General features: G+C 49.8%; 2 protein-coding genes and 1 pseudogene across 2 annotated transcripts; 2 read left to right on the top strand and 1 right to left on the bottom strand.

Moving 5' to 3' along the window:
• The first annotated feature begins 238 nt into the window (after positions 1-238).
• Positions 239-1,963, top strand: LOC134107505 (piggyBac transposable element-derived protein 4-like). The gene has a single exon (XM_062559331.1). It carries the CDS (start codon positions 239-241, stop codon positions 1,961-1,963), a length of 1,725 nt encoding a protein of 574 aa, XP_062415315.1.
• Positions 1,964-4,810: 2,847 nt separating this feature from the next.
• On the bottom strand, positions 4,811-9,733 carry LOC134107518 (uncharacterized; annotated as a pseudogene).
• Positions 9,734-11,271: 1,538 nt separating this feature from the next.
• On the top strand, positions 11,272-23,587 carry LOC119199020 (beta-1,4-galactosyltransferase 1-like). The gene is made up of 3 exons (XM_037456684.2): positions 11,272-13,030; positions 13,546-17,856; positions 22,741-23,587. Exons 1-2 carry the CDS (start codon positions 12,671-12,673, stop codon positions 14,212-14,214), a joined length of 1,029 nt encoding a protein of 342 aa, XP_037312581.2. The 5' UTR covers positions 11,272-12,670; the 3' UTR covers positions 14,215-17,856; positions 22,741-23,587.
• Positions 23,588-23,630: the final 43 nt, after the last annotated feature.

Raw genomic sequence — 23,630 nt, forward strand, 5'->3', positions numbered from 1 at the left:
ACTTTATAGTAGCTAACACTAGCTAACACCAGCTAGCTAACGAAGTTAGCTAACATTACTATATGTATTGTGTTTGTGCGTGTCATTCATGATTGTTGTGTGAAAGAGTTAGTATTATTCATCAATAAATTGGCCTACTTTACAACTAGCTAACACTAGCTAGCATTGCAATATGGTATTTAGTGTGTATGTGTGTGTAATGAGTGCTACGTGTTGATCTATTGAAAACATTACTCTCATGTTTCTTCATCAAGGATTCATGGCTGCTAGATACACAGCTGAAATGGTCCTACAGATGCTGGATGATGGAGAGGCAGTAACAGGGTTGGACTCAGAGTCTGAAATTTCCGATGATGAGGACTCAGACTATTGTCCAGGTGGCAGTGGCAGCCATCTACCTGGAAATCCTACTGAACAGGATCAATCTGATTCAGAAGATTCCTCTTCAGTGTCCTCTGAAGAAGAAAGCCAGAGTACCACCCAGGGTAGAACACAGAGCCACAATATCATCAGAAGTCGATCAGGGCCTGCACAAGGGCTAAGCACCACTGTCTCACCAAAAGATGCATGGGAGCTCTTTATCACTGATGATATAATACAAGAGGTGATGAAGTGCACAAACTTGGAAGGACGGAGAGTAGCAACAGCTAGAAGAAAAGAATGGAAAAATGTCACTAAAGATGAATTTATGGCCTTCATTGGATTGACCCTGCTTGCAGGAAGTGAGAAGAACTGGGATGTTTCAGTCCGTGAGCTTTTTGGGAGTCCTCTACATAATCCCATGTACAAGGCCACTATGGCTATTGGAAGATTTGAAGACATTCGCCGCACCTTGCGCTTCGATGATAAGACGACCAGAGCCTTCCGACTGGAAAGAGACCATATGGCAGCCTTCCGCTATGTATGGGACCTGTTCCTGGTCAACTGCAGACAGCGATTCATCCCCAGTGATTGTGTCACTGTGGATGAACAGCTTGTGCCATTCAGGGGTAGGTGCAAGTTCTTACAGTACATGCCAAGCAAGCCCGCCAAGTACGGCCTAAAGATCTTCTGGGTTTGTGATGCACACATCCCCTATGCAATAGATGGTATAGTTTACACAGGGAGACAACCAGGTGAAGACGTTCAGAAGAATCTGGGGGAAAACATTGTCCAGCAGTTGTGTAGTAGATTTAGAAACACAGGTCGAAACATCACAATGGATAACTTTCTCACCAGTGTGCCTCTTGCGCAGCATCTTCTGGAGAAGGATCTCACTATTGTGGGGACTCTACGTCTGAACAAGCCAGACATCCCTCCTCTGATGAAGCCTTCCAAGTCCAGGGAGGTTCACAGCACAGAGTTTGGATTCAACAACAGCCTTGCCATGGTCAGCTATGTCAGAAAGAAAGCAAAAGCTGTTGTGCTCCTGAGCACAATGCACCATGACAAAGTAGTGGATGAAAATAGCAGAAAGAAAAAAACAGAAGTGATCACATTTTACAACAAAACGAAAGGAGGTGTAGACACGACTGACCAGATGGTTGGAACCTACACCTGCAAGCGCCAAACACAGAGGTGGCCCATGGTGCTGTGGTACAACAAGATTGACATCGCCACCCTGAATGCCTACACTTTTTTTACGGCTCAGCACCCAGATTTCAAGAGTGGCATCACCAATGCACGACGGATCTTCCTCAAAGAGCTGTCAAAGGAGCTTGTCACACCACACATGAGGAGTCGACTGGAAGGCTGCCCCCAACTGCAAACCACGATTATTGAATCAATGGAAAGGTGTGGGGTGACAAAAGCCAAAACCCAGCCACAGGAAAGAAGAGGACAGGACCAACCAAAGAGAAAGAGGTGTCAGATCTGCCCAACTAACAAAGATTGGAAAGTTAACAACAGGTGTGGGAAATGCAATGTACCTGTGTGCAATGATCACAGCCAGAAACAAGTAGTTTGTCTCAACTGCATACAATGATCAGACAAGAAGGCAAAACAGGGAAAAGAGAGAGAACTTGTCAATGACTGGGCAGTTACATACATGCACACATGTGAGCCACAAAGTGCTTTATCCGTACCGCATACTCGTTTCAGCCGAGTATCCGGCTCATCTCTAATGTAGAGCAGTAAGATGATGTTCACTGTTGCACTCCTCACACTTCAATGTGCTTTTGCAGTTTCGAGCGAGATGCGATGATGATGAGCAGCACTTGAAGCAGATCCCCTGCTCCTTCAAGTACGTCTTCCGTTCTTCGATGGTTTTGAGTCTGAAGCTACAACATTTCCGCAGTGGGTGAGGTTTGTTATGAATTGGGCAGTGTTTAGCTATGTCATCCTTATGTGCTGAATTGTCCTGAGCTTCAACAGGGGAGACATTAGTCTTATGCACTGACACTGGAGCTTTAAAGTTAACATGCTTTAAGAATGTTTTTTGTCTTTGAGGGGAGCTGTTGCTAGGGAGAGCGAAGCTGGGGTCATTCCTCATTTTGGCTTCATGACAAATGAAATTGGTGAAGAAAGAAAAAGGGGGATATGAGACTTGATACTCCTCCTTAAACGTTGATCCCTGAGAAATCCATTTCTCTTGTAACCCATATGGAAGCTTTTCCACAATGGGTCCGACACCACGGGCAGTGTCCAGGTATGTTAAGCCTGGTAGATAACCATCTTCCTTTGCTGCGAGTAGCTCCATTAAAAGATCTCCCAATTCTCTTAATTTGTAGTATTCTTTGTTTGCTATTTTAGGAAAGCTGTCTAGCTTCTTAAAAAGGGCACATTCTATGACCTCTGGAGAGCTGTAACATTCATGAAGCCGGTCACAAACCCTTTTGAGAGCGGCTTCTGGTTTGTCTATGTGGACTGCCCTCAAACGCCGTACATGTTCAGAAGAGTCCTTGCCAAGCCATTTTAACAGCAAGTCCAGTTCTTCGCTAGCAGTAAGAACCAAGTCTCTTATTGTGTTGAGGAAAGACGACCTCCAAGACGACCTCCATGCTCTGTAAGTTTCGGGGCGGTCATTAAAGTGAGTCAGACCGCTGCTCACGAGCTCTTTGCGTGCCAAATACTTAGCCATGTCCATCATAACAGAAGATTCGGATTGGCGTGCAGGGGAATACTCTGCAGACTGTGGTGCATTATAATTTGGCTGTGCAGGCAAAACGTTGCGGAATGGTCTTTGCAATAAATGCTCTCTTTCAGATTGACCAAGATTTGTACTGCGTTGCTGGATCAACGAGTGGGGCTTATGAGAGGTCTGGTGTTGGACGTGTGGTGAGGCACAGGCATCAACGACGACATGCGGGTTGTCTACTTCCTTGAAGGCCCTATTAGACTGTTCAGAAGAACGCAAAGCGGGATTCTTTGTTTGTTGTTTGTGTGGCAAGTTTAGGAATGACTCTGGATGTTGGCTAAAACGACTGGTTTGGTCCCTGATGTAATCGCTCACACGTTGATGTGTGGCTTTTACTATTGCTGGGTGGCTTTTCCTACTACGAAGCTCACCCTCGTACTCTGCAGCTGACTCCAATACCTCTGCCTGGGCAATAGCAGCTGCAGCCTCCTTTCAAAGTGCAGGGCTTCCAGATTAGCTTCTAGTCTGGCTTTGTCAACTTTCATGGCAATCTCCCTCTCCGCAAAAATAGCCCGTGCTCGCGCTGCCTTTGCTCTTGCTTGTGCTGCTGCAGCCCCAACAGATGATCTAGAAGATCGCGATGCACCAGAATGTTTGGAATTGCAGACAGATGCTCCATCTTGTAAGCTCTGTGTTTCCTCTTCAGTTGCAGGTTTCAGATACTTTTCATCCATAGTGGTTGTTACTCACTGTGATCCGTTTCTTTTGAGTTGTTTAGCCAGCTGCATATCAGTCTTTTTACTATTCTGCTCTCCTTGTGTGTGTAGCTCCGTACACAATTTAGCAGTTAGCCAAACTCCATTTGAAGACATATGGGAGTCAGGAATCAGCGTCCAAGCTCCAAGTGCTTTATTTTGCAGCAGTTACATACACTATTCAAGTTGGAGTAAAACTAAAACAGACAGAAAAATACAATTAGCAAGATGTCACACATGAGTATAGAACAGTATGTAGCTTCTACGCTTCTGTAGCAGACATACGTATAGTGAAACAACAACATGCAGCACGTACAAAATTAACTTCTCTAATGGACAAAATGACATTATAGAGTTACTTTATGGTCAATGCAAAACAAATACTCACAGACTATTCTTTCGAAGGCTTTTAAATGTAAAGGATGATAGCGGATGACTTCTCTGAACGAACGATCCAAAACAATAACTCAGACGGCGAACTTCCGGTTCCGGGTTAAAGTGCGTGCCAAAATTAAGGCGAATTAATTAAATAATCAATAGCGCCCAGAAGGGGGAGCCAACTGCCCAGTTCTGAGGGCATCACAGTTGTGTTGCCTCTCATTTACTAGTGCAACAGTGCTGAATAAGTGTGTACATAGTGTGTAAGATGGCCTGTCAGGTCATATTTCTTACCTGTTACCAGAAAAGGAACTACTTACTGTAGTAAGTACTGTTACTTAAACAGGTTATTCAAACTTTTTGGAACCCTGAGGGAGAAGAGTTTAAGCAAAACAGAAAACCACACATAGAAAATTTAGACAATAAAATTGAAGAAAAAAACATTTGCTCAATTTCCAAAATGTTATTATTTTACTGTTGTTCTTTTCCTGCTTTCGTTTTGGTTTTAGCAAGTGTTTCCATAAATACACGTTGCCTGTAATTACCCAAGACAAGTATAACAATAGCCTTGCATGAAACTTGTAAAATTTATTGCACCAGAGTTCAAAACAACTGCAAGTAGGAACATTTTCTGATTGGTGAAATTGGTGCGGTTCTCGGTGGACCCCGAAATGCAGAGACAGGAGGCGGGATGGTCTTCAAAAAGTTTAATCACCACAGCCGGGCACACAGAAAAACACAAGGCGCTGGAAACGGAGGAGACGACCGAGGTTGAGCTGGCTGGGCTGGGCTGGGCTGGGCTGGAGTCGAGCACGGGGGGGGGAAAAAGCCGGGAGCCACAAGTTGCAGCGGGTACGAGCGGGGAGTGACGAGCAGAGCCTGTCTTTATGGCACAAGTGATTAGGTGGGATGGGAACCAGGTGTGTCTCGTTCAGCACCAACCTCGCCCTCCGCCGTCTCCTATTGCCAGGAAAATGGAAGAACACAAAAACAACAAGTACCAAAAATCAAACCACGACAGAAATATTACTTTGTATAGCAGCAATGAAGATATCAGCCATGCAGAACCATTTTTTTCCAAAAGGCAATGAATAACTGAAACCAGAAAGCCCATCTCCCTAAAATAAATAAGATACAACCTGTGCATCACTGCCACCAAAATGACCTTTCCCCTTCTAATTTCATCATGCATTCCAGCATGTACAAAAGTATTAAGACAATTGTATCGACAAAAAAAACATTACAACGTAGAAAGATCTAAATTATACAATATAAAACCCTATATTTATTATACTCTCCCTTGTAATGATATATATATATATATATACACACACACACACACACACATAAACGAATCAAATGGATGCGTCTACTTAATCCAAACCGCCATCTTTACTTCTTCATGAGCACACGGTTGATGTCTCTAAATCCACCACTAAGCGTAGCCCGATGCTCCACAGGTGCCTCAAAAGAATCCCCACCCTAAAACATTCACATTATGTGTGAAAGCCACAAAAAAATGATTCACTTTCGATTTTGACAGTAACGACGGTTGGTTGAAGATTGTACCGAGAAAACAAAAATAGAAAGAACATCTGCATACTTCATTTAGACACACCCGAGCACAGGTATGCATACAACACTACACCAAGCCAAACAAGAGGTTTCAAGAACATGCTCTCACTTGAAATAAATCCTGAAAGACCAAGAAATCACAGCTGTCTAATACCCACAGGTTCCATCTTCATTAATTTTATGGGAGCTTCAATATCCACGTTGATGAAGGTGAACAGTCGGTCCCTCTTAATCTCTTTGACTGTGTATTTGAGAGTATTAATGCCGTCTGTATCGATAGTGTGTTCAGTGTGTTGTAGTTTACCGGGATTCTCTGGATTAGCCTCATTGTGCAGGTCCCGGGTATGTTTGATCATCCTGTACTTTCCAATCACGGAGTCAGGGTGAGATATGGTCATGCCGCGGAGGACGATTCGCCCGTAGATATCGTCATCCTCACCGCCCCAGCCCCATTAGGTGTTCGGGAAACCGTTGATCTTTAGGTATTGGCTTTTGGACAACGCGGAAACTCCACCAAAGTTTGTGTTGTAGGGTAACTGGAAGTTGAATTTGTCGATGGCCACAGCCAGGTGTCGAGGATTGTCAAAGCACCTGTAGAGGTTACTGTCACAGCCGGTGTCTCGTTAAGTGTTTGTCTCTACCCCTCCCAGGTGTTTCTCGTCCCCTGATTGCCTCCCCGGTGTATTTAACCTCTGTTCGTTTGTCAGCTCCCTGCCAGATCGTCTTGTGATGTCTCCAAGCTTTCCAGCGTTCCCGTCTCTGTCTTCTCCCGGCCTGCCCTTCGTACCTGACCCCCGCCTGTCTGACCACCTCTGTCTCCAGCCTGACCCCCCGCCTGCCTGATTGCCTCCTGCCTGACCCCCGCCCGGCTGAGTACGCCTGTCCCCTGCTTGACCCCCGCCTGGCTGACTACGTCCGTCTCCTGCTTGACCCCCGCCCGGCTGAGTACGCCTGTCCCCTGCTTGACCCTCGCCCGGCTGACTACGTCTGTCCCCTGCTCGAACCCCGCCTGCCCGACCGTCCCGCATCGTGCCCCGCACAGACCACGCTACTCATAAATAAAAGCGTTGCACCCTGCTTACCTGTGTCTGCGTCTGCTATTGGGTCGCCCTCTGTCAGTGTCCTGACAGTACGATCTGGCCATGTCCGACCCAGCGGACGCCGAGGACTGGCGGGACGCCATCTCCCGCAGCCACGCTCGATTTGCCCACCACGAGCAGGCGTTTCGAACAATCATGGAGGAACTGGGGGAATAGCGGCACCTCTGTGCGGCGGCAGGGCCAGCCAGCCCCAACACCAACGCCCCGGTTCCAGCGCCTCTTCTTTCGTCCAGCACGCCGACCCGGGAGCCCCACCTAGCTCCCCCGGAGCGTTTTTCCGGAGACGCCAGTGCCTGTCGACCGTTTTTGTCACAGTGTTCCCTGCTGTTTCAGCTACAGCCGTCATCTTTTCCGACCGAAGCCTCCCGGGTGGCATATATGATTTTCCATATGTCGGGGCGGGCAGCCGCCTGGGCTACCGCGCTCTGGGACAATCGATCACCACTTTGTCAGAGCCACGACGCCTTCGTGGAGGAGGTGAGGAGAGTGTTCGGGGCACCCTTGTCCGGGAGGGAGGCGGCCAGGAAGCTATTCCGTCTCCGCCAAGGCGCTCGCAGTGTGGCGGATTACGTCGTGGAATTCTGGCCGTCGACAGCCAGTGGGACCAAGCAGCGCTCTTCGACGTATTCCTACATGGACTCGCCGACGCAATCAAGGACGAGTTGGCGGCACGGGACATGCCCGCAGACCTGGACTCGCTCATCGCTCTAGCCAACAGAGTGGACGGTTTACGGGAGCGGACGAGAGAACGCTACGGACCGGGAGGAACGGCACTTCCGGGTTCTCGGGACGAATTTCGCCTACGCCGAGGATTTTTCGCCAGACACAGCCGAGACTCTCCGGGCGCAGCCGAGTTTGCAGCCCCGGAACCCATGCAACTAGGTCGCTCCCAGCTTTCTCCGACCGAGCGGCAGAGGCGTATCAGGGACTGCTGTTGTCTCTACTGTGGGGAATCAGGCCACACCAACGAAGGACCCAGCGGAGTGGGGTCCCCAGAACCCATTCTGGGGAACCCGCCTGGCCTTTGGTGGGCCCCGCAGCGTGCAGCAGGCTGCCTGGCGCAACGCCAACCCCAGCTCGCCAGCAGGCTCCGGGCGGCGCCCCGGTCACCGCCCTCGCCCCTCTCCAGACCCAGGTTGGGCCTCGCCGATGGAGGCCAGCGTCCAGCCCCCAGTCCTCAGCACACGCTGGGAGCAGGTGCTGGAGCTGGCCGCCCGCCTCCAGGCCAAGTAGGACCCCCACGCCCTGGACCTCCGCATTCGGCGGCAGCGACGGCGCCAACGACACCCGTCTCCGCCCGAACCGGCCCCAAGACCCACCCCCCCAGCTCCAAGACCCACGCCCGTTCCGGCCCCCAGAGTCTCGTCTCCGCCCGTTCCGGCCCCCAGAGTCTCGTCTCCACCCGTTCCGGCCCCAAGACTCCAGTCTCCGCCCGTTCCGGCCCCAAGACTCCAGTCTCCGCCCGTTCCGGCCCCAAGACTCCAGTCTCCGCCCGTTCCGGCCCCAAGACTCCAGTCTCCGCCCGTTCCGGCCCCAAGACTCCAGTCTCCAGCCCCGTCCCCACGGCCACGACGACGCCGGAGCCGCACAGCTCGGCGCCCCACGCCACGACGACGCCGGAGCCGCACAGCCCCCCGAGACCCTGAGGCCCGGTCGCCGACCCGGCAGGCGGCCGGACCATAGCTGTCGGGTCCCCACCCTCCCGCCCCTTGTCTGATTTCCATGGTTCTGCCCCCCTTTAGGACCGTCTGGAATTCGGTCCTTGAGGGGGGGGTTCTGTCACGGTTTGGGTCGGCTTCTTGTCTTATTTTGTAGTTTTTATGTCTCTTGTGATCCTGGGTAACTTCACTTCCTGCCTTGTCCTGTCTTCCCCTGTAATTGTCTGCCGTGCCTGATCGTTTCCACCTGTGTTCAAACACCTGCACCTCCCTTGTGTATTCAAGCCCTGTGAGTCCCTTGTCTGGTGTGGCGTCATTACATGTCAACGTTCATTTGTCAAGTAAGTCAAGTCAAGTCTGTTTCGTGTTTTCAAGTCCAGGTCCCTGTTTTTGTCTGTTTTGTTTTCTCCTCCTTCCTCCCTTTTTTGGTTGGAGCGATTTTGATTTAGAGTTTTGACAATTAAAGTCTTTTATTTTTCAACTCCGCATCTGAGTCCTCCCTCCTTGCCCTCGACCGCGTCCCCCTGACATTGTGAGTCTCTTGTCTCGTGTGGCGTCATTACATGTCAACGTTCATGTCAAGTAAGTCAATTTGTGTGTTCAAGTCCAGGTCCCTGTTTTTGGTCTGTTTTGTTTTTGCCTCCTTCCTCCCCTTTTTTGGTTAGAGTGATTTTGAGTTTGAGTTTTTTGATTATTAAAGTCCTTTTATTTTCCAATACTCCGCGACTGAGTCCTCCCTCCTTGCCCTCGCACCCGCGTCCTGACACTATTATCCCCAGTGTTCTAACTGTTGTTCATATTCAGGTTCTTTTTTTTGGATTTTATTTTTTTCAAAAGAGAAAATAGAATGAGGCAAAAATCAAACCGACAACATGCAAGTAAAATATAAGTGAATGCTAAATACCGACAAGAACCCCCCCTCAAGTATAAGCAGTGTAGGCCCAGTCTCAGGACAGGCGTATAGGCATTGGCTGTGTAAACACTTAATATACAAAGTACGGCAACGTGTGAAAACAGGTGAAAGTTTGGTGAGCTTTTATGGCAGCAATTAGACTGTTCATCACCTACCTTCTGTTGTGCGATACAGCCTGACGGCTTGTACCGGCCTCCTTCCTGAAGAGGAGAACCGAATTTCTCTCTCACCTCATCCAGAGTCTGTTTAGAATTAAACTCCACAAGCAATGGACCCAAAAGATCTGGGGGGGTTTCATAATGACACGGTAATGCATAATGACACAGTATTTCATTTCTCTTTCTTATATGCAAATCAGGGGGCGTGGCTATCTATCACATTCAGAACAGACAACAGAGCCTCAGCCGACACTTGAATTTCAGTGCACGTTTATGCTGACATTTACGGTATTGAGCAAGTAACCGGACCAAACTTTGAGAAATGGTACCGTAAATGTCAGCACAAACGTGCACTAAAATTCAAGTGTCGGCTGAGTTGACCACGGATATCCGAGTGTCGCCTGAGTTGACCGCAGAGCTGCCGAAGTGGGAACCGCAAGCCCTAGTACTTCCAAAAAACCCTCAATATGTGTCAAAATAGTATCTGCAGATAACCCATGTTGATCGATTTGATCCGCTAATGCTAGCATGCTATCTCGGAGCCCACCGATGTCTTCCATTATGTCAACACTCTCACGTCCCTTAGCCAGCCTTTGTTGCATACGGCCGCACAGCTCGGCGCCCCCCGCCACCCTGAGGCCCGGTCGCCGACCCGGCAGGCCCCCCGAGACCCTGAGGCCCGTTCGCCGACCCGGCAGGCCCCCTGAGGCCCGGTCGCCGACCCGGCAGGCCCCCCGAGACCCTGAGGCCCGGTCGCCGACCCGGCAGGCCCCCCGAGACCCTGAGGCCCGGTCGCCGACCCGGCAGGCCCCCCGAGACCCTGAGGCCCGTTCGCCGACCCGGCAGGCCCCCTGAGGCCCGGTCGCCGACCCGGCAGGCCCCCCGAGACCCTGAGGCCCGGTCGCCGACCCGGCAGGCCCCCCGAGACCCTGAGGCCCGGTCGCCGACCCGGCAGGCCCCCCGAGACCCTAAGGTCCGGCGGTCATCCCGGCCGGAGGGACCCGACACCGTGCCGCCGACCCTTGGAGTCCCCTGGGCGGCCGGGGGTTGTCGGGTTCCCCGCCCTCCCTCCCTTGTCTGTTTTTCTGGGTTCCACCCTCCTTTAGGACCGTCTGGAATTCAGTCCTTGAGGGGGGGGTTCTGTCACGGTTTGGGTCTGCTTGTCTTATTTTGTAGCTTTCTTGTGTCTCGTGTCTCTGGGTAACTTCACTTCCAATTTAGTAAAGGGTTGCTTGTGTGGTGGTTACAGCTGAGAGTAAGCCAGTTTTATGAGGGGCCGTTTAGGACTTAACTACTGAGACACTCTCACACACACTACTGAGACACTCGACACTCTCACACACACTACTGAGACACTCTCACACACACTACTGAGACACTCACACACACTACTGAGACACTCAACACTCACACGCACTACTGAGACACTCTCACACACACTATTGAGACACTCTCATACACACTACTGAGACACTCTCACACACACTATTGAGACACTCTCACACACACTATTGAGACACTCATGCCATCTCACTAGTGTGTGTGAGAATCGAGAATCGATTGGAATCGGAACTAGCTTTGCCATTTACCCGGTATCGTTCAAAAGTTTAAAATTTGATTCCTAGTTTCGATTCTCAGTCCGCCGGCGCCGACCGAAAATAAAAACCGCTGAACACCAACAAAGAAGCGTCCACCGGAAGTGTTGGCGTAACAGCGCGATCGAACATGTATAGCGTGCGTCGGCGGTCCAAAGTGTGGTTGCACTTCTCGAAACAAACCGAAAACTCTGCAAAAAACTCCCGGTTGTTGTGAATTTGTGACGCATCAGACCAGTGCGCGCGGGTGCCGGGTGGCCAGAGCGGAGCTGTCCTATCTGTTAAAATGAGCAGTGAGGCTGGCGCTGCAAAGAAAAAAAAAGAGATTGTGCTAGCATTCCCCGCGTCGACCGCTAGCAGCCCCCCGTCAGCGAAAGTGTCCCTGATTTGAGGTTGGGAGAGTTGTGCGCCCCCCCGCTCCGTGTGCCCCGTGTTTGACGCGCTGCGCCGCCCGTCCTCCGCTGCCTCTTCCTCTGATTCCAAGCGTTAGCCCATTAGTGGGAGCAAGGTAACGTTTAAGTACCTGCAGTATCATACACTCACGTGTAAATGTGTTTTTGTGAGGTTTCAAAAATAAAGCTCTCTGGAGGAAAGTGTACCCCTGTTAAAATATATTCATAATTTATAATGTTTATACAATATTCAAGTTCATAGTTTGATATTTATTTTAGTTGAAAACAGCCCTGTTAGAAATTCATAGTAAAGTTAATAAAAAGTTCATAGAACTAACATTGATGGAGAAGGTCAGACTATTTCCTTCAGAAAGACCCTTGGTTAGCTAGCTCATTTAAAATATCTTAAACTTATACTTTTTTGACCCTGCCTCTTAAAAGAATCGGAATCGAGAATCGCTGGGAACCGGAATCGAAACCAGGAATCGGAATCGCTCAAATTCAAACGATACCCAACCCTATTCACAGTGCACCTTAAAAACCCATTGATCACATGTGTGAGGTGTTAAGATATCCTGTTGCACATGTGGTTGACATTTCAACCTCCTTGATATTTAAATGAATTTGGTTTTTTTCCCAAACCTGGATGAACTTTGATGAACCGCATAGTGGCTGTGACTTTATTCACATGAACTTAAACCAATCAAAATGTTCTTCATGCTAAACTGGAAGAACAGGTTAGTTGTTGCACACACGTAGGAAGTAATCTACGGGGCGGAACACTTTCCAGGAACATTTTACCAGAAGAGGTCTGCTACAGAAAGAAATACTCCACATCTTATTCCGCCCGGCACGAGACCACACTGTTGAGCAGGACAATAGAGATCATCTCAGGATCTTGCTGAGGAAGTCTATTGATTTAATAGTTTTATGGTCATACTAACCAAAACACAGCAATATACTTTAATTGAGTCTTTAAGTTGTTAGATCTGGGAAAAACAAGAGGAAACAAAATTGAAGTATCGTGATCGGTTGTTAATAACAGGTGTGAGCGGCTAGGTTTACAGAACTCACCTTCCGGGGAAGAAAGCATGTTGAAAAAAATCTTTCAAGGATTGGCCTTTTTTGTTTCTTTAAGTGTGGCATGTTTTATTTTTTATCAATTCAACAAGAAAGAAAAAACGTTACATATTTTTGTATCGTCGAATCGTTCTGTAAATCGAAGTAACCCACTTCTCCCAGTCCTGAATGTCAATGACGAAGAGAAACCAATGCAGACCACTCAAGTCCCGACTTTGGAACGCTGTCCCGAAACCCCCCCAGATCTTTTGGGTCCGTTGCTTGTGGAATTTAATTCTAAACGGACTCTGGATGAGGTGAGAGAGAAATTCGGTTCTCCTCTTCAGGAAGGAGGCCGGTACAAGCCGTCAGGCTGTATCGCACAACAGAAGGTAGGTGATGAACAGACTAATTGCTGCCATAAAAGCTCACCAAACTTTCACCTGTTTTCACGCGTTGCCGTACTTTGTAAATTAAGTGTTTACACAGCCAATGCCTTTACGCCTGTCCTGATACTGGGCCTACACTGCTTATACTTAAAGGGGGGGGGGGGGGGGTTCTTGTCTGTATTTAGCATTCACTTATATTTTACTTGCATGTTGTCGGTTTGATTTTTGCCTCATTCTATTTTCTCTTTTGAAAAAAATAAAATGCAAAAAAAAGAACCTGAATATGGACAACAGTTAGAACACTGGGGATAATAGTGCACCTTTACGTGGGCCTACTGTTTAAGTTCAGTAAAAAAAAAATCTATAATTCACTTCCATGAGATGTACCAATATTATAATGGTTTTAAGGATGCCACACGCCACGTTATCAGTGTATTTTGTTAAAAGGAAAACCCCCCCAAATATGAATTATTAGAAACATTTATGTTAAAGCCAACTAACTTATTTAATTTGTTAAGGTGGCAATCATCATCCCGTTCCGCAATCGGCACAAGCACCTCATTCATTGGCTGCATTACCTCCATCCGATACTGATTCGACAGCAGTTGGACTACACGGTGTATGTCATCAACCAGGATGGAGAAGGCGTGTTCAACAAGGCTAAACTGATGAATGCAGGCTACGTGGAAGCAATGAAGGAATATGATTACGACTGCTTAGTCTTCTCTGACATAGATTTGGTGCCTATGGACGACCGTAACCTCTACAGGTGCTTTGACAATCCTCGACACCTGGCTGTGGCCATCGACAAATTTAACTTCCAGTTACCCTACAACACAAACTTTGGTGGAGTTTCCGCGTTGTCCAAAAGCCAATACCTGAAGATCAACGGTTTCCCGAACACCTACTGGGGCTGGGGCGGTGAGGATGACGATATCTACGGGCGAGTCGTCCTCCGCGGCATGACCATATCTCGACCTGACTCCGTGATTGGAAAGTACAGGATGATCAAACATACCCGGGACCTGCACAATGAGGCTAATCCAGAGAATCCCGGTAAACTACAACACACCAAACACACTATCGATACAGACGGCATTAACACTCTCAATTACACAGTCAAAGAGATTAAGAGGGACCGACTGTTCACCTTCATCAACGTGGATATTGAGGCTCCGATAAAATGAATGAAGATGGAACCTGTGGGTATTAGACAGCTGTGATTTCTTGGTCTTTTTAGGATTTATTTCAAGCATGTTCTTGAAACCTCTTGTTTGGCTTGGTGTAGTGCATACCTGTGCTCGGGTGTGTCTAAATGAAGTATGCAGATGTTCTTACTATTTTGGTTTTCTCGGTACAATCCTCAACCAACCGTCGTTACTGTCAAAATCGAAAGTGAATCATTTTTTTGTGGCTTTCACACATAATGTGAATGTTTTAGGGTGGGGATTCTTTTGAGTGACCTGTGGAGCATCGGGCTACGCTTAGTGGTGGATTTAGAGACATCAACCGTGTGCTCATGAAGAAGTAAAGATGGCGGTTTGGATTAAGTAGACGCATCCATTTGATTCGTTTATGTGTGTGTGTGTGTGTGTGTGTGTGTATATATATATATATATATATATATATATATATATATATATCATTACAAGGGAGAGTATAATAATTATAGGGTTTTATATTGTATAATTTAGATCTTTCTACGTTGTAATGTTTTTTTTGTCGATACAATTGTCTTAATACTTTTGTACATGCTGGAATGCATGATGAAATTAGAAGGGGAAAGGTCATTTTGGTGGCAGTGATGCACAGGTTGTATCTTATTTATTTTAGGGAGATGGGCTTTCTGGTTTCAGTTATTCATTGCCTTTTGGAAAAAAATGGTTCTGCATGGCTGATATCTTCATTGCTGCTATACAAAGTAATATTTCACCAATCAGAAAATGTTCTTACTTGCAGTTGTTTTGAACTCTGGTGGCAAAATAAATTTTACAAGTTTCATGCAAGGCTACTGTTATACTTGTCTTAGGTAATTACAGGCAACGTGTATTTATGGAAACACTTGCTAAAACCAAAACGAAAGCAGGAAAAGAACAACAGTAAAATAATAACATTTTGGAAATTGGGCAAATGATTTTTTTTCTCCAATTACTTTTATTTTCTAAGTTTTCTATGTTTAGTTTTCTGTTTTGCTTAAACTCTTCTCCCTCGGGGTTCCAAAAAGCTTGAATAACCTGTTTAAGTAACAGTACTTACTACAGTAAGTAGTTTCTTTTCTGGTAACAGGTAAGAAATATGACCTGACAGGCCATCTTACACACTATGTACACACTTATTCAGCACTGTTGCTCTTGTAAATGAGAGGCAACACAACCCGCTTTGAAAGTAATGTTAATCTGGTCATTTATTTGTGAAATCAGGATATATTTCGGTTGTGTGTCACACAAAAGTTCAGTTAAGTGAACACGTACAAATGTTGAGTACTAAATTGAAGACATTGTGCTGTGTATCTCTCTCCCGACCTTTTAAAGGGAATTTCAGGCAAAATTCATCTTGTGACTCCTAATTCAATTCATATTCTAATCTGCTGCTCACAAGGTCCCATTGAGTTTGGATCATAATTAAACATTCTTAAACAGGAACGATTATAAACCAGATTCGGCTGAAGCTTTCCTGTTCTGCATGCTTTCATTTTTCACACTGAGCCAAAGAGCACTCTCTGCTCACAGCTTGTCTGATGGTGAATTATTGACAAGTGAAAGGATTACACAACATTGCCCTCGGAGGATCCGTGGCAGCATGCCAGAGAGTAAAGCAGAGTGATAAGGTTGGACAAAAGGGTCGTGTTAGTGTAGGTGATGCTGGGGGCTTTGCATGCTGTTGCAGAGGTGAAAAGCAGTGGAACCTCTTCATGACTTGTTGAAGTGTTCAGAACGACATGTTGGTTAGTGCATGGTTTTTATCTGCGTGAATGTTCAATCACGGCAACCCCCCAAACACTGGCCCATCCTCCTTCCTGCCCAGCCCCCTCTTTTCATTGGTTGACCTAGTAGAGTTACTATGGGAACAACTGTAGAGAGGCTGCCATGAAAATTGTGGGGTGCAGCTTGGTCTCCATCTCACACACACACACACACACACACACACAAACACACACACACACAGACGTTTAACTTGGCATGGTAACCCTACCTATAATATATATTATTAAATATCAGTACGACCACAACTCAACTGTATGATAGCATTTTTCTCCACCAGTATCTTTGATATATTGGTAGAGAGGGGTTCTTTATTGTTCTTTCTGAAAAGCCCAAATGAATATTGCTGTTTATGTGTCTATCTACTCCACTACTCTGCTTTGTAAACATGAACACCTAACACAATATAGTTTCATTGGAATGCCCCCAGCTTCAAACTGAGAATCAGCAGACACCAATGTAGCTTTAAACACAGACAAAACATAAAAAATTCAGACATGAGCTGGAAAGTAGTTGATCAAAACAAACTCATAATTGATGTAAAAATGAAGAAAAAGTGCCCCCTCACGCCTCTCATTTCAAAGACTATGCTGCTTTTTAAAGAATTCAAAGCTCATATGCAATAATTCATGTCACAGCATAACAATTCATCTGTGTTTCATTCACTACACTCCTTGGTGTACAGATTAGTTCAGTTAGGGGCTGACATCAGCTAATGCTAGCAAACCATGGACAGATGATGCACTAACTTATAGAATCAGTTTGCCAACCCTTCTCTTCTTGTGTTACTAGCACAGGAAGCTTTAGCAATACCACTAGGCCACTATTGCCACTTGCGGGTGCTGTTAACCAGATGGCTATATACGCTGGCTAAAAACTTCTAACGAAACAAATTGAAGCCAGAAAATCCCTTACTCACATCTTGTTCTCTCACTTTTCTTTTCACTCCCTCACATGTTTGCTCTCTCTTCGACGGCTCATTTTATGAAACGTATTCTTTGGCCCAAAGTTGATCCTCCCTGTCCCGCGTCATACCTGATTAATGCAAAGGAACAAACACGCACCCCGTAGGCTCAAACATGGCTCACGATGAGGACGAGTGTCCGCATCCAGCATCCGGGCAGCAGCAGATTAATGATGAGATCAGCCGACGCACACAATTTTCACTGTCAGCATCACTGGCCTTGATCTGGCGGGCTGGTACAACTGAGTGTTATGCTATTACGTAATGCTTTTACATAAAGCTCAGCAGAACCAGAGGGAGAAGGAACTGGGTAGAGGGAGGGGGGGGGCGCTGCACCATTCAAAAGGGGGATTCGCACTGCACCAAATCCTCCTCCCACCACACATGCATGCGCACCCACACCACAACAACATATGAGCTTTCTCCATAGCAACGTGTGTCTCCCTCTAAACAACGAAACCCTCCCTTTGATTGATATTAAGGACACATGGATGCAAACAAACAGGTTTGTCGTTCACAGGCATCAGCTGCCTGTCCACATTTTGGCTCTCTGTCCCTGTCTCAACTGTGCAACTTTACCCCCCCCAGAGCCCCAACAGCAGACAATTACACATCACATCAGGCTCTCATCTCAGCAATCAATATAGTGTATTGATAACCTAGTGCTTCCCGAGCCAAGCAGACCTCTCCCCACGACACAAACGCCACACACTGCAACAAATCAACAAAAGTATCTCTGTTTCACAACCTCTCTCACACCCGACCTGCTCTTTTGAGACTCAAGCCATGTTGGTGTTTGGGGAGGAATTTGCTCTAATCATACAATCACACAAAGCTTCTGACATGGAGTGTATGAGTTTTTGTGTAAATGGGGTTAAAAAGATGTACGGTGGGTGCGTCGTGCGGATAAAGGGCTCGGAGCCAGGATCGAGTATTTACAACAAGTTTTATTGTTTTCAGGAAACCGTGCCAGCGTCGGGCTCTCTCGTTGTCCCCGCTCTCTTCCTCCTCGCTCGTCCTCCCCTTACTCCTTAAATGCAGAGGACCCACACACACACACACGCACACACACCCACACAATCACCCACAGCTGATAATTATTATTTCCACCTGGCCCTGTTCCCCGAGCCACTCCCCCTCTCTCCCCCCTGCAGCCGAGCTGAAACCACGCCCGCCACCACATACCCCCACCGCCCGACTTAGGCCGGGGAGCCGTCCGGCCTAGCTTACTCCCCCCCCCCTCCCTCCAGAGGGCGGGAGAGGAAGTCCGCCACGACCATCTGCGTCCCCGGCCTATGGACCACCTTGAAGTTAAAAGGCTGCATGGCCAGATACCACCGAGTGATCCGGGCGTTAGTATCCTTCATGCGGTGGAGCCATTGGAGCGGGGCGTGGTCCGAACAGAGGGTGAATGAGCGTCCCAGGAGGTAGTAGCGCAGGGAGCCCACCGCCCACCGGATGGCCAGGCACTCCTTCTCCACCGTGCTGTACCTGGCCTCCCTCTCCGACAGTTTCCGGCTGATGTAAACCACCGGGCGGTCGACCCCCTCGACCTCCTGGGACAAAACGGCCCCCAGCCCTCTGTCCGACGCGTCGGTCTGCAGCACAAACGGGAGAGAAAAGTTAGGTGTGTGGAGGAGCGGCTCCCCACAGAGAGTTTGCTTTACCTTCTCAAACGCCCGCTGGCACTGCTCCGACCACTGGACCGGATCTGACGCACCTTTCCGGGTCAGGTCGGTCAAGGGGCTGGTGAGGTCCGCAAACCCGGCGATGAACCGTCTGTAGTAACCTGCCAGCCCCAAAAACCGCCTCACCTCCTTTTTTGTCTTGGGGCGCGGGCAGGCTGCAATTGCCGCTGTCTTGTCTACCTGGGGACGCACCTGCCCCCCCCCCAAGTGGTACCCCAAATACCGTACCTCCCTCCGTCCAACTGCACACTTCCCCGGGTTGGCGGTGAGCCCGGCCCGCCTCAGCGACTCCAGCACCGCGTCCACCCGCCGCACATGCTCCGCCCAGGTGGTGCTGTGGATAATGACGTCATCCAAGTATGCGGCTGCATATGCGGCGTGCGGGCGCAGCACCTTGTCCATGAGGCGCTGAAACGTGGCCGGGGCACCGAACAAGCCGAAGGGAAGCATGGTAAATTGGTACAAACCATACGGAGTGGAGAAAGCTGTTTTCTCTTTGGACTCTGACGACAGGGGAATCTGCCAGTAGCCCTTAGTTAAATCCAGGGTCGTAAAAAAACGTGCAGTGCCCAGCCGGTCCAGGAGTTCGTCGACCCGGGGCATTGGGTAGGCGTCGAATCGTGACACATCGTTCACCTTGCGGTAGTCCACGCAGAACCGCACAGTCCCATCCTTCTTGGCCACCAGAACGATGGGGCTGCACCAGGCGCTGTTGGACTCTTCTATTACCCCCATCTCCAACATTGCCGCTAATTCCTCCCGAACCACTTTTCTTTTGTGTTCGGGCAGTCTGTAGGGTCGTGACCTCACCGTCACCCCCGGGGGTGTCTCGATTTGGTGCATTATCAGGTCGGTGCGGCCTGGCTGGGGGGAGAACACATCAGCAAACCGCTCCTGCAACTGGGCAATGTCCGCTCTCTGGTCCTCAGAGAGATGACCCTCACACGGGAGCGGGGTGGGATTGGCCGCTTTTGGCACCTCCGGCCCCAGGTCCTCTCCTTCCGATACTGTGGAAATCAGAGACACAGACTCCGCCTCCCTCCAGGGTTTCAGGAGGTTGAGGTGGTATATTTGCGTAGCCCCGCCCCTGTCAGACCGCACCACCTCATAATCAACATCCCCCACCCGGCGTGTGACCTCAAAGGGCCCTTGCCACTTAGCCAGGAGTTTTGAGTTGGAAGAAGGAAGTAATACAAGTACCTTCTCTCCCGGTGTGAATTCTCGCAGCTTGGCTCCTCTGTTGTACAGCCGCTGTTGTCGTTCCTGGGCCTGGAGCAAATTCTCCCGTGACATCCTACCCAGTGTGTGGAGCTTTGCTCGTAGGTCCAGGACGTACTGGATCTCGTTTTTCCCGGGGCTCGGACCTTCCTCCCAGCTTTCCTTAATAAGGTCCAGCACCCCTCTTGGTGACCTGCCAAACAGAAGCTCAAAGGGGGAAAACCCTGTGGAGGCCTGGGGAACCTCCCGAACTGCAAACAACAGAGGGTCAAGCCATTTATCCCAATTACGTTCATCGTCGCTAATAAATTTACGAATCATGGACTTCAGCGTCCTATTCATCCGCTCCACCAACCCGTCCGTCTGGGGGTGGTAAACGCTGGTGCGGACGGACTTAATGCCCAGTAACCCGTAAAGTTCTCCCAGTGTGCGCGACATGAACGAGGTGCCCTGGTCTGTTAGAATCTCTTTCGGGATTCCAACCCGGGAGATGACCTGAAACAGCGCTTGCGCAACGCTCTTTGCAGAGATATTGCGCAATGGCACTGCCTCCGGATACCGGGTTGCGTAATCCATGAGGACTAACACAAAGCGGTATCCGCGTGCACTCCGGTGAAACGGCCCGATTAGATCCATGCCGACGCGCTCGAACGGGACCTCCACCAGCGGTAGAGGCCGCAGCGGGGCGCGCGGGATGGCTGGTGCATTGACTAACTGACACTCCGGGCAGGACGCACACCAGCGGCGCGCGTCCGCCCGGATGCCTGGCCAATAAAATCGGGCCATTATCCGGTCTAGTGTTTTCCCGTATCCCATGTGACCCGCCATCGGATTATAGTGAGCCGCCTGGAAAACCATTTCCCGGCGGCTTTTCGGCACCAGTAACTGTGTGTTTTCTTGCCCCGTTCGAGTGTCACGACTCACTCTATACAGTCTGTCCCTAATCAATGAGAAGTGCGGGTACGACTGTGCGGCGTCAGGGCGCACCAAATGACCATCAATTCTTATCACTTGGTCGTAGGCTGAGCGTAGAGTATCGTCCCGAGACTGCTCGAGTGGAAAATCTTCCATGGAGCGGAACTCGGGAACCGCCAGAGTCTCCACGGGAGGCTCCGCCGGTTCCCCCTCTCCCCCGGCGGCGTCGGACGACCTCGCGTCACCGCTGAGCACAGCACAAATACCGCATGTCCCTGTCGGTCGTGAACGCACCCCCGCAGCCTCACCCAGTAGCGCGTTAAATCCCTCCCAATCCGTTCCCAAAATTACCGGGTGCGTCAGGTGGGAGCTAACCGCGACCTTTAATCTATATTTTTTCCCCTTGAACCTAAGTTCGACGGACACTATGGGATACTCATGAACGTCCCCGTGCACACACCTAATTTTCACCCGCGACGCCTCCATCAATGCCCCGGGCCGAACCAGGCTCTGGTGTATCATGGACTGCGAACAGCCCGAATCCACCATCGCCTGGCGTGTACCCCCCTGGATTCTTACCGGAACGCGGTACGTCGCTCCCGGGCCGGGGGAGGGTGCTGGAGCGCCGGCAACCCGGATCACCTGCCCCACCTCCATTAGCGGGCACTCCCTCCGTAGGTGGCCGGGCCGCCCGCACCTCCAGCACTCCTGCCCTGGCGCTTGAGAACCTCCCTGTGGGTCGGGAAGGGGGCCGGGGCTTGCTGTGGTTGGGGGGTCGCGGTACGGGGCCGTCGGTGTCTGCCGTGGGGCCGGTCCGGGTCGTCCTGCCGCCCGCTGCTGGCTCCATCCCTGGGGTGCCGCCGCGGGTCGGGGCGGTGGTGGCGCGCCCTCCTTGTTGCCCGGTCCGCGGGGGTGTACCGCCAGGTGGTCCTCTGCCAGGGTGACGGCTGCCTCCAGTGTCGGTGGGCGGTGATACCGGACCCACGCCGCCGTCCGGGCCGGGAGCCCCTCCACGAACTGCTCGAGGACCACCTTCTCGAGGACGTCCGCGGCCGACCCCACCCCGCCTGGCAGGAGCCACCTGGCGGCCGTGTCCTTGAGCCGCTGCCCGTAGGCGAATGGCCGGTCCTCGGGTCCCAGCCTGGCCCCCCGGAACCGCCGCCGGTGGTCCTCCGGCAGCAGCCCCAGCCTGTCGACCACTGCCTTGCGCACCGCCCCGTAGTCCCGCCGGACCGCCGGGGGCAGCCCCATGGCTGCTGACTGCGCCTCCCCTGTTAGTAGCGGGAGCAGCCTCACTGCCCACTCCCCGGCCGGCCACCCGCACGCCTCCGCCGTCGTTTCGAAGGCCTCCAGGAATGCCTGCGCGTCGTCTTCCGCCGTCATCCGGTGGAGCGTCAGGCTCGCCACCGCTGTCGGGATCGGTGGTGGTTCCGCCCGCGCCACCAATTGCTCCAGGGTCTGGGCCTGCCTCCCCACCTGTGCCTGGAGCGCCCCCAGGAATTGGCGGTTGGCCTCCGCCTGGTCGCGCTGGATTGCCGCCATTTCCGCCAACATCCGGCCCAGCGCGAGCACTGGCTGGGCCGCCATCCCCTGCCGTTGCTCCTCATCCGCCATTTCTCCTCTCCGCCGAGTTGGGCGCCACTGTACGGTGGGTGCGTCGTGCGGATAAAGGGCTCGGAGCCAGGATCGAGTATTTACAACAAGTTTTATTGTTTTCAGGAAACCGTGCCAGCGTCGGGCTCTCTCGTTGTCCCCGCTCTCTTCCTCCTCGCTCGTCCTCCCCTTACTCCTTAAATGCAGAGGACCCACACACACACACACGCACACACACACACACAATCACCCACAGCTGATAATTATTATTTCCACCTGGCCCTGTTCCCCGAGCCACTCCCCCTCTCTCCCCCCTGCAGCCGAGCTGAAACCACGCCCGCCACCACAAAAGAGTCTGGAGCTATCAGCGCAAATAGTTTTATTCATTAAATATGAAAAAAGTGGAAAGATCGTCACATTGTGAACAGACTGTTAAAAAAAGAGAAGGAAAACCTAATGTGCTTTTCCATCACAGCAATTGACCACATATGAAGGCTCAGATTTCCGAAAGGAAGGAGAGATGCATCGACAATAAATATACAACGAATCGATTCGGTTAGCAATGTGATGCATCTGTGGTTGATGTTATTACTGTATACAGGCCAATGCAACTGATAAAAGTACCCAAACTTTACTCATTACTGTCATACTTGGAAAAAGTGAAAAAACAAGTTCTACTAAAACACCAAACTGCAGCATATGGGACATTAACCAAGTAGGATGCCATATTTAAACTAAGGACTGATCATTCCTTTTTTGTTAATAGCACCCCACTCTCCCTTAATCTTAACAGTGATGTAATTTGATTGGTGACAATGTGACAAATTATGATTTTTAGATTCTAAGGGCAAGGTTTATGTCAACATTCAACAACCACCACGTCAGCTGTTACAAAAAAAACAACTCTTTTTAGTTATTTAACCAAGTTCATAATAGTTTCACCCCAAAATCATCCGTCTTTTGTCAATTGGTACTCCAAAGAAGGGAAGATGGAAGTGATTGCATACTGAAGAGCGAAGAGCACAGTGCGCACACAGAAAACCTGAATGGATATGATCTTTGTCTGCTCCCTCGATGACCTTTAGCCTGCCCTTTTGAGAAACACTCTCACTGTGAACCTGGGATCAGGTAACCCCGTGGCCTGTCCTGCACTACACCATTCATAGATTGAACAGATATCTGAACCTGGAACGGGTCGGCTTGGATCAATCCTCACATTCTAAATGAGACAGAAAGCTATCATG

The sequence above is a fragment of the Pungitius pungitius genome, chromosome 19 (assembly GCF_949316345.1).
Source record: "Pungitius pungitius chromosome 19, fPunPun2.1, whole genome shotgun sequence".
NCBI lineage: Eukaryota > Metazoa > Chordata > Actinopteri > Perciformes > Gasterosteidae > Pungitius > Pungitius pungitius.

Excerpts from the sequence above, each read along its gene's own strand:
- LOC134107505 (XM_062559331.1), top strand. The coding sequence starts at position 239 with ATGTTTCTTCATCAAGGATTCATGGCTGCTAGATACACAGCTGAAATG.
- LOC119199020 (XM_037456684.2), top strand. The coding sequence starts at position 12,671 with ATGTTGAAAAAAATCTTTCAAGGATTGGCCTTTTTTGTTTCTTTAAGT. Across the intron at positions 13,031-13,545 it reads GCTGTATCGCACAACAGAAG|GTGGCAATCATCATCCCGTT; the intron begins GTAGGTGATGAA and ends TAATTTGTTAAG.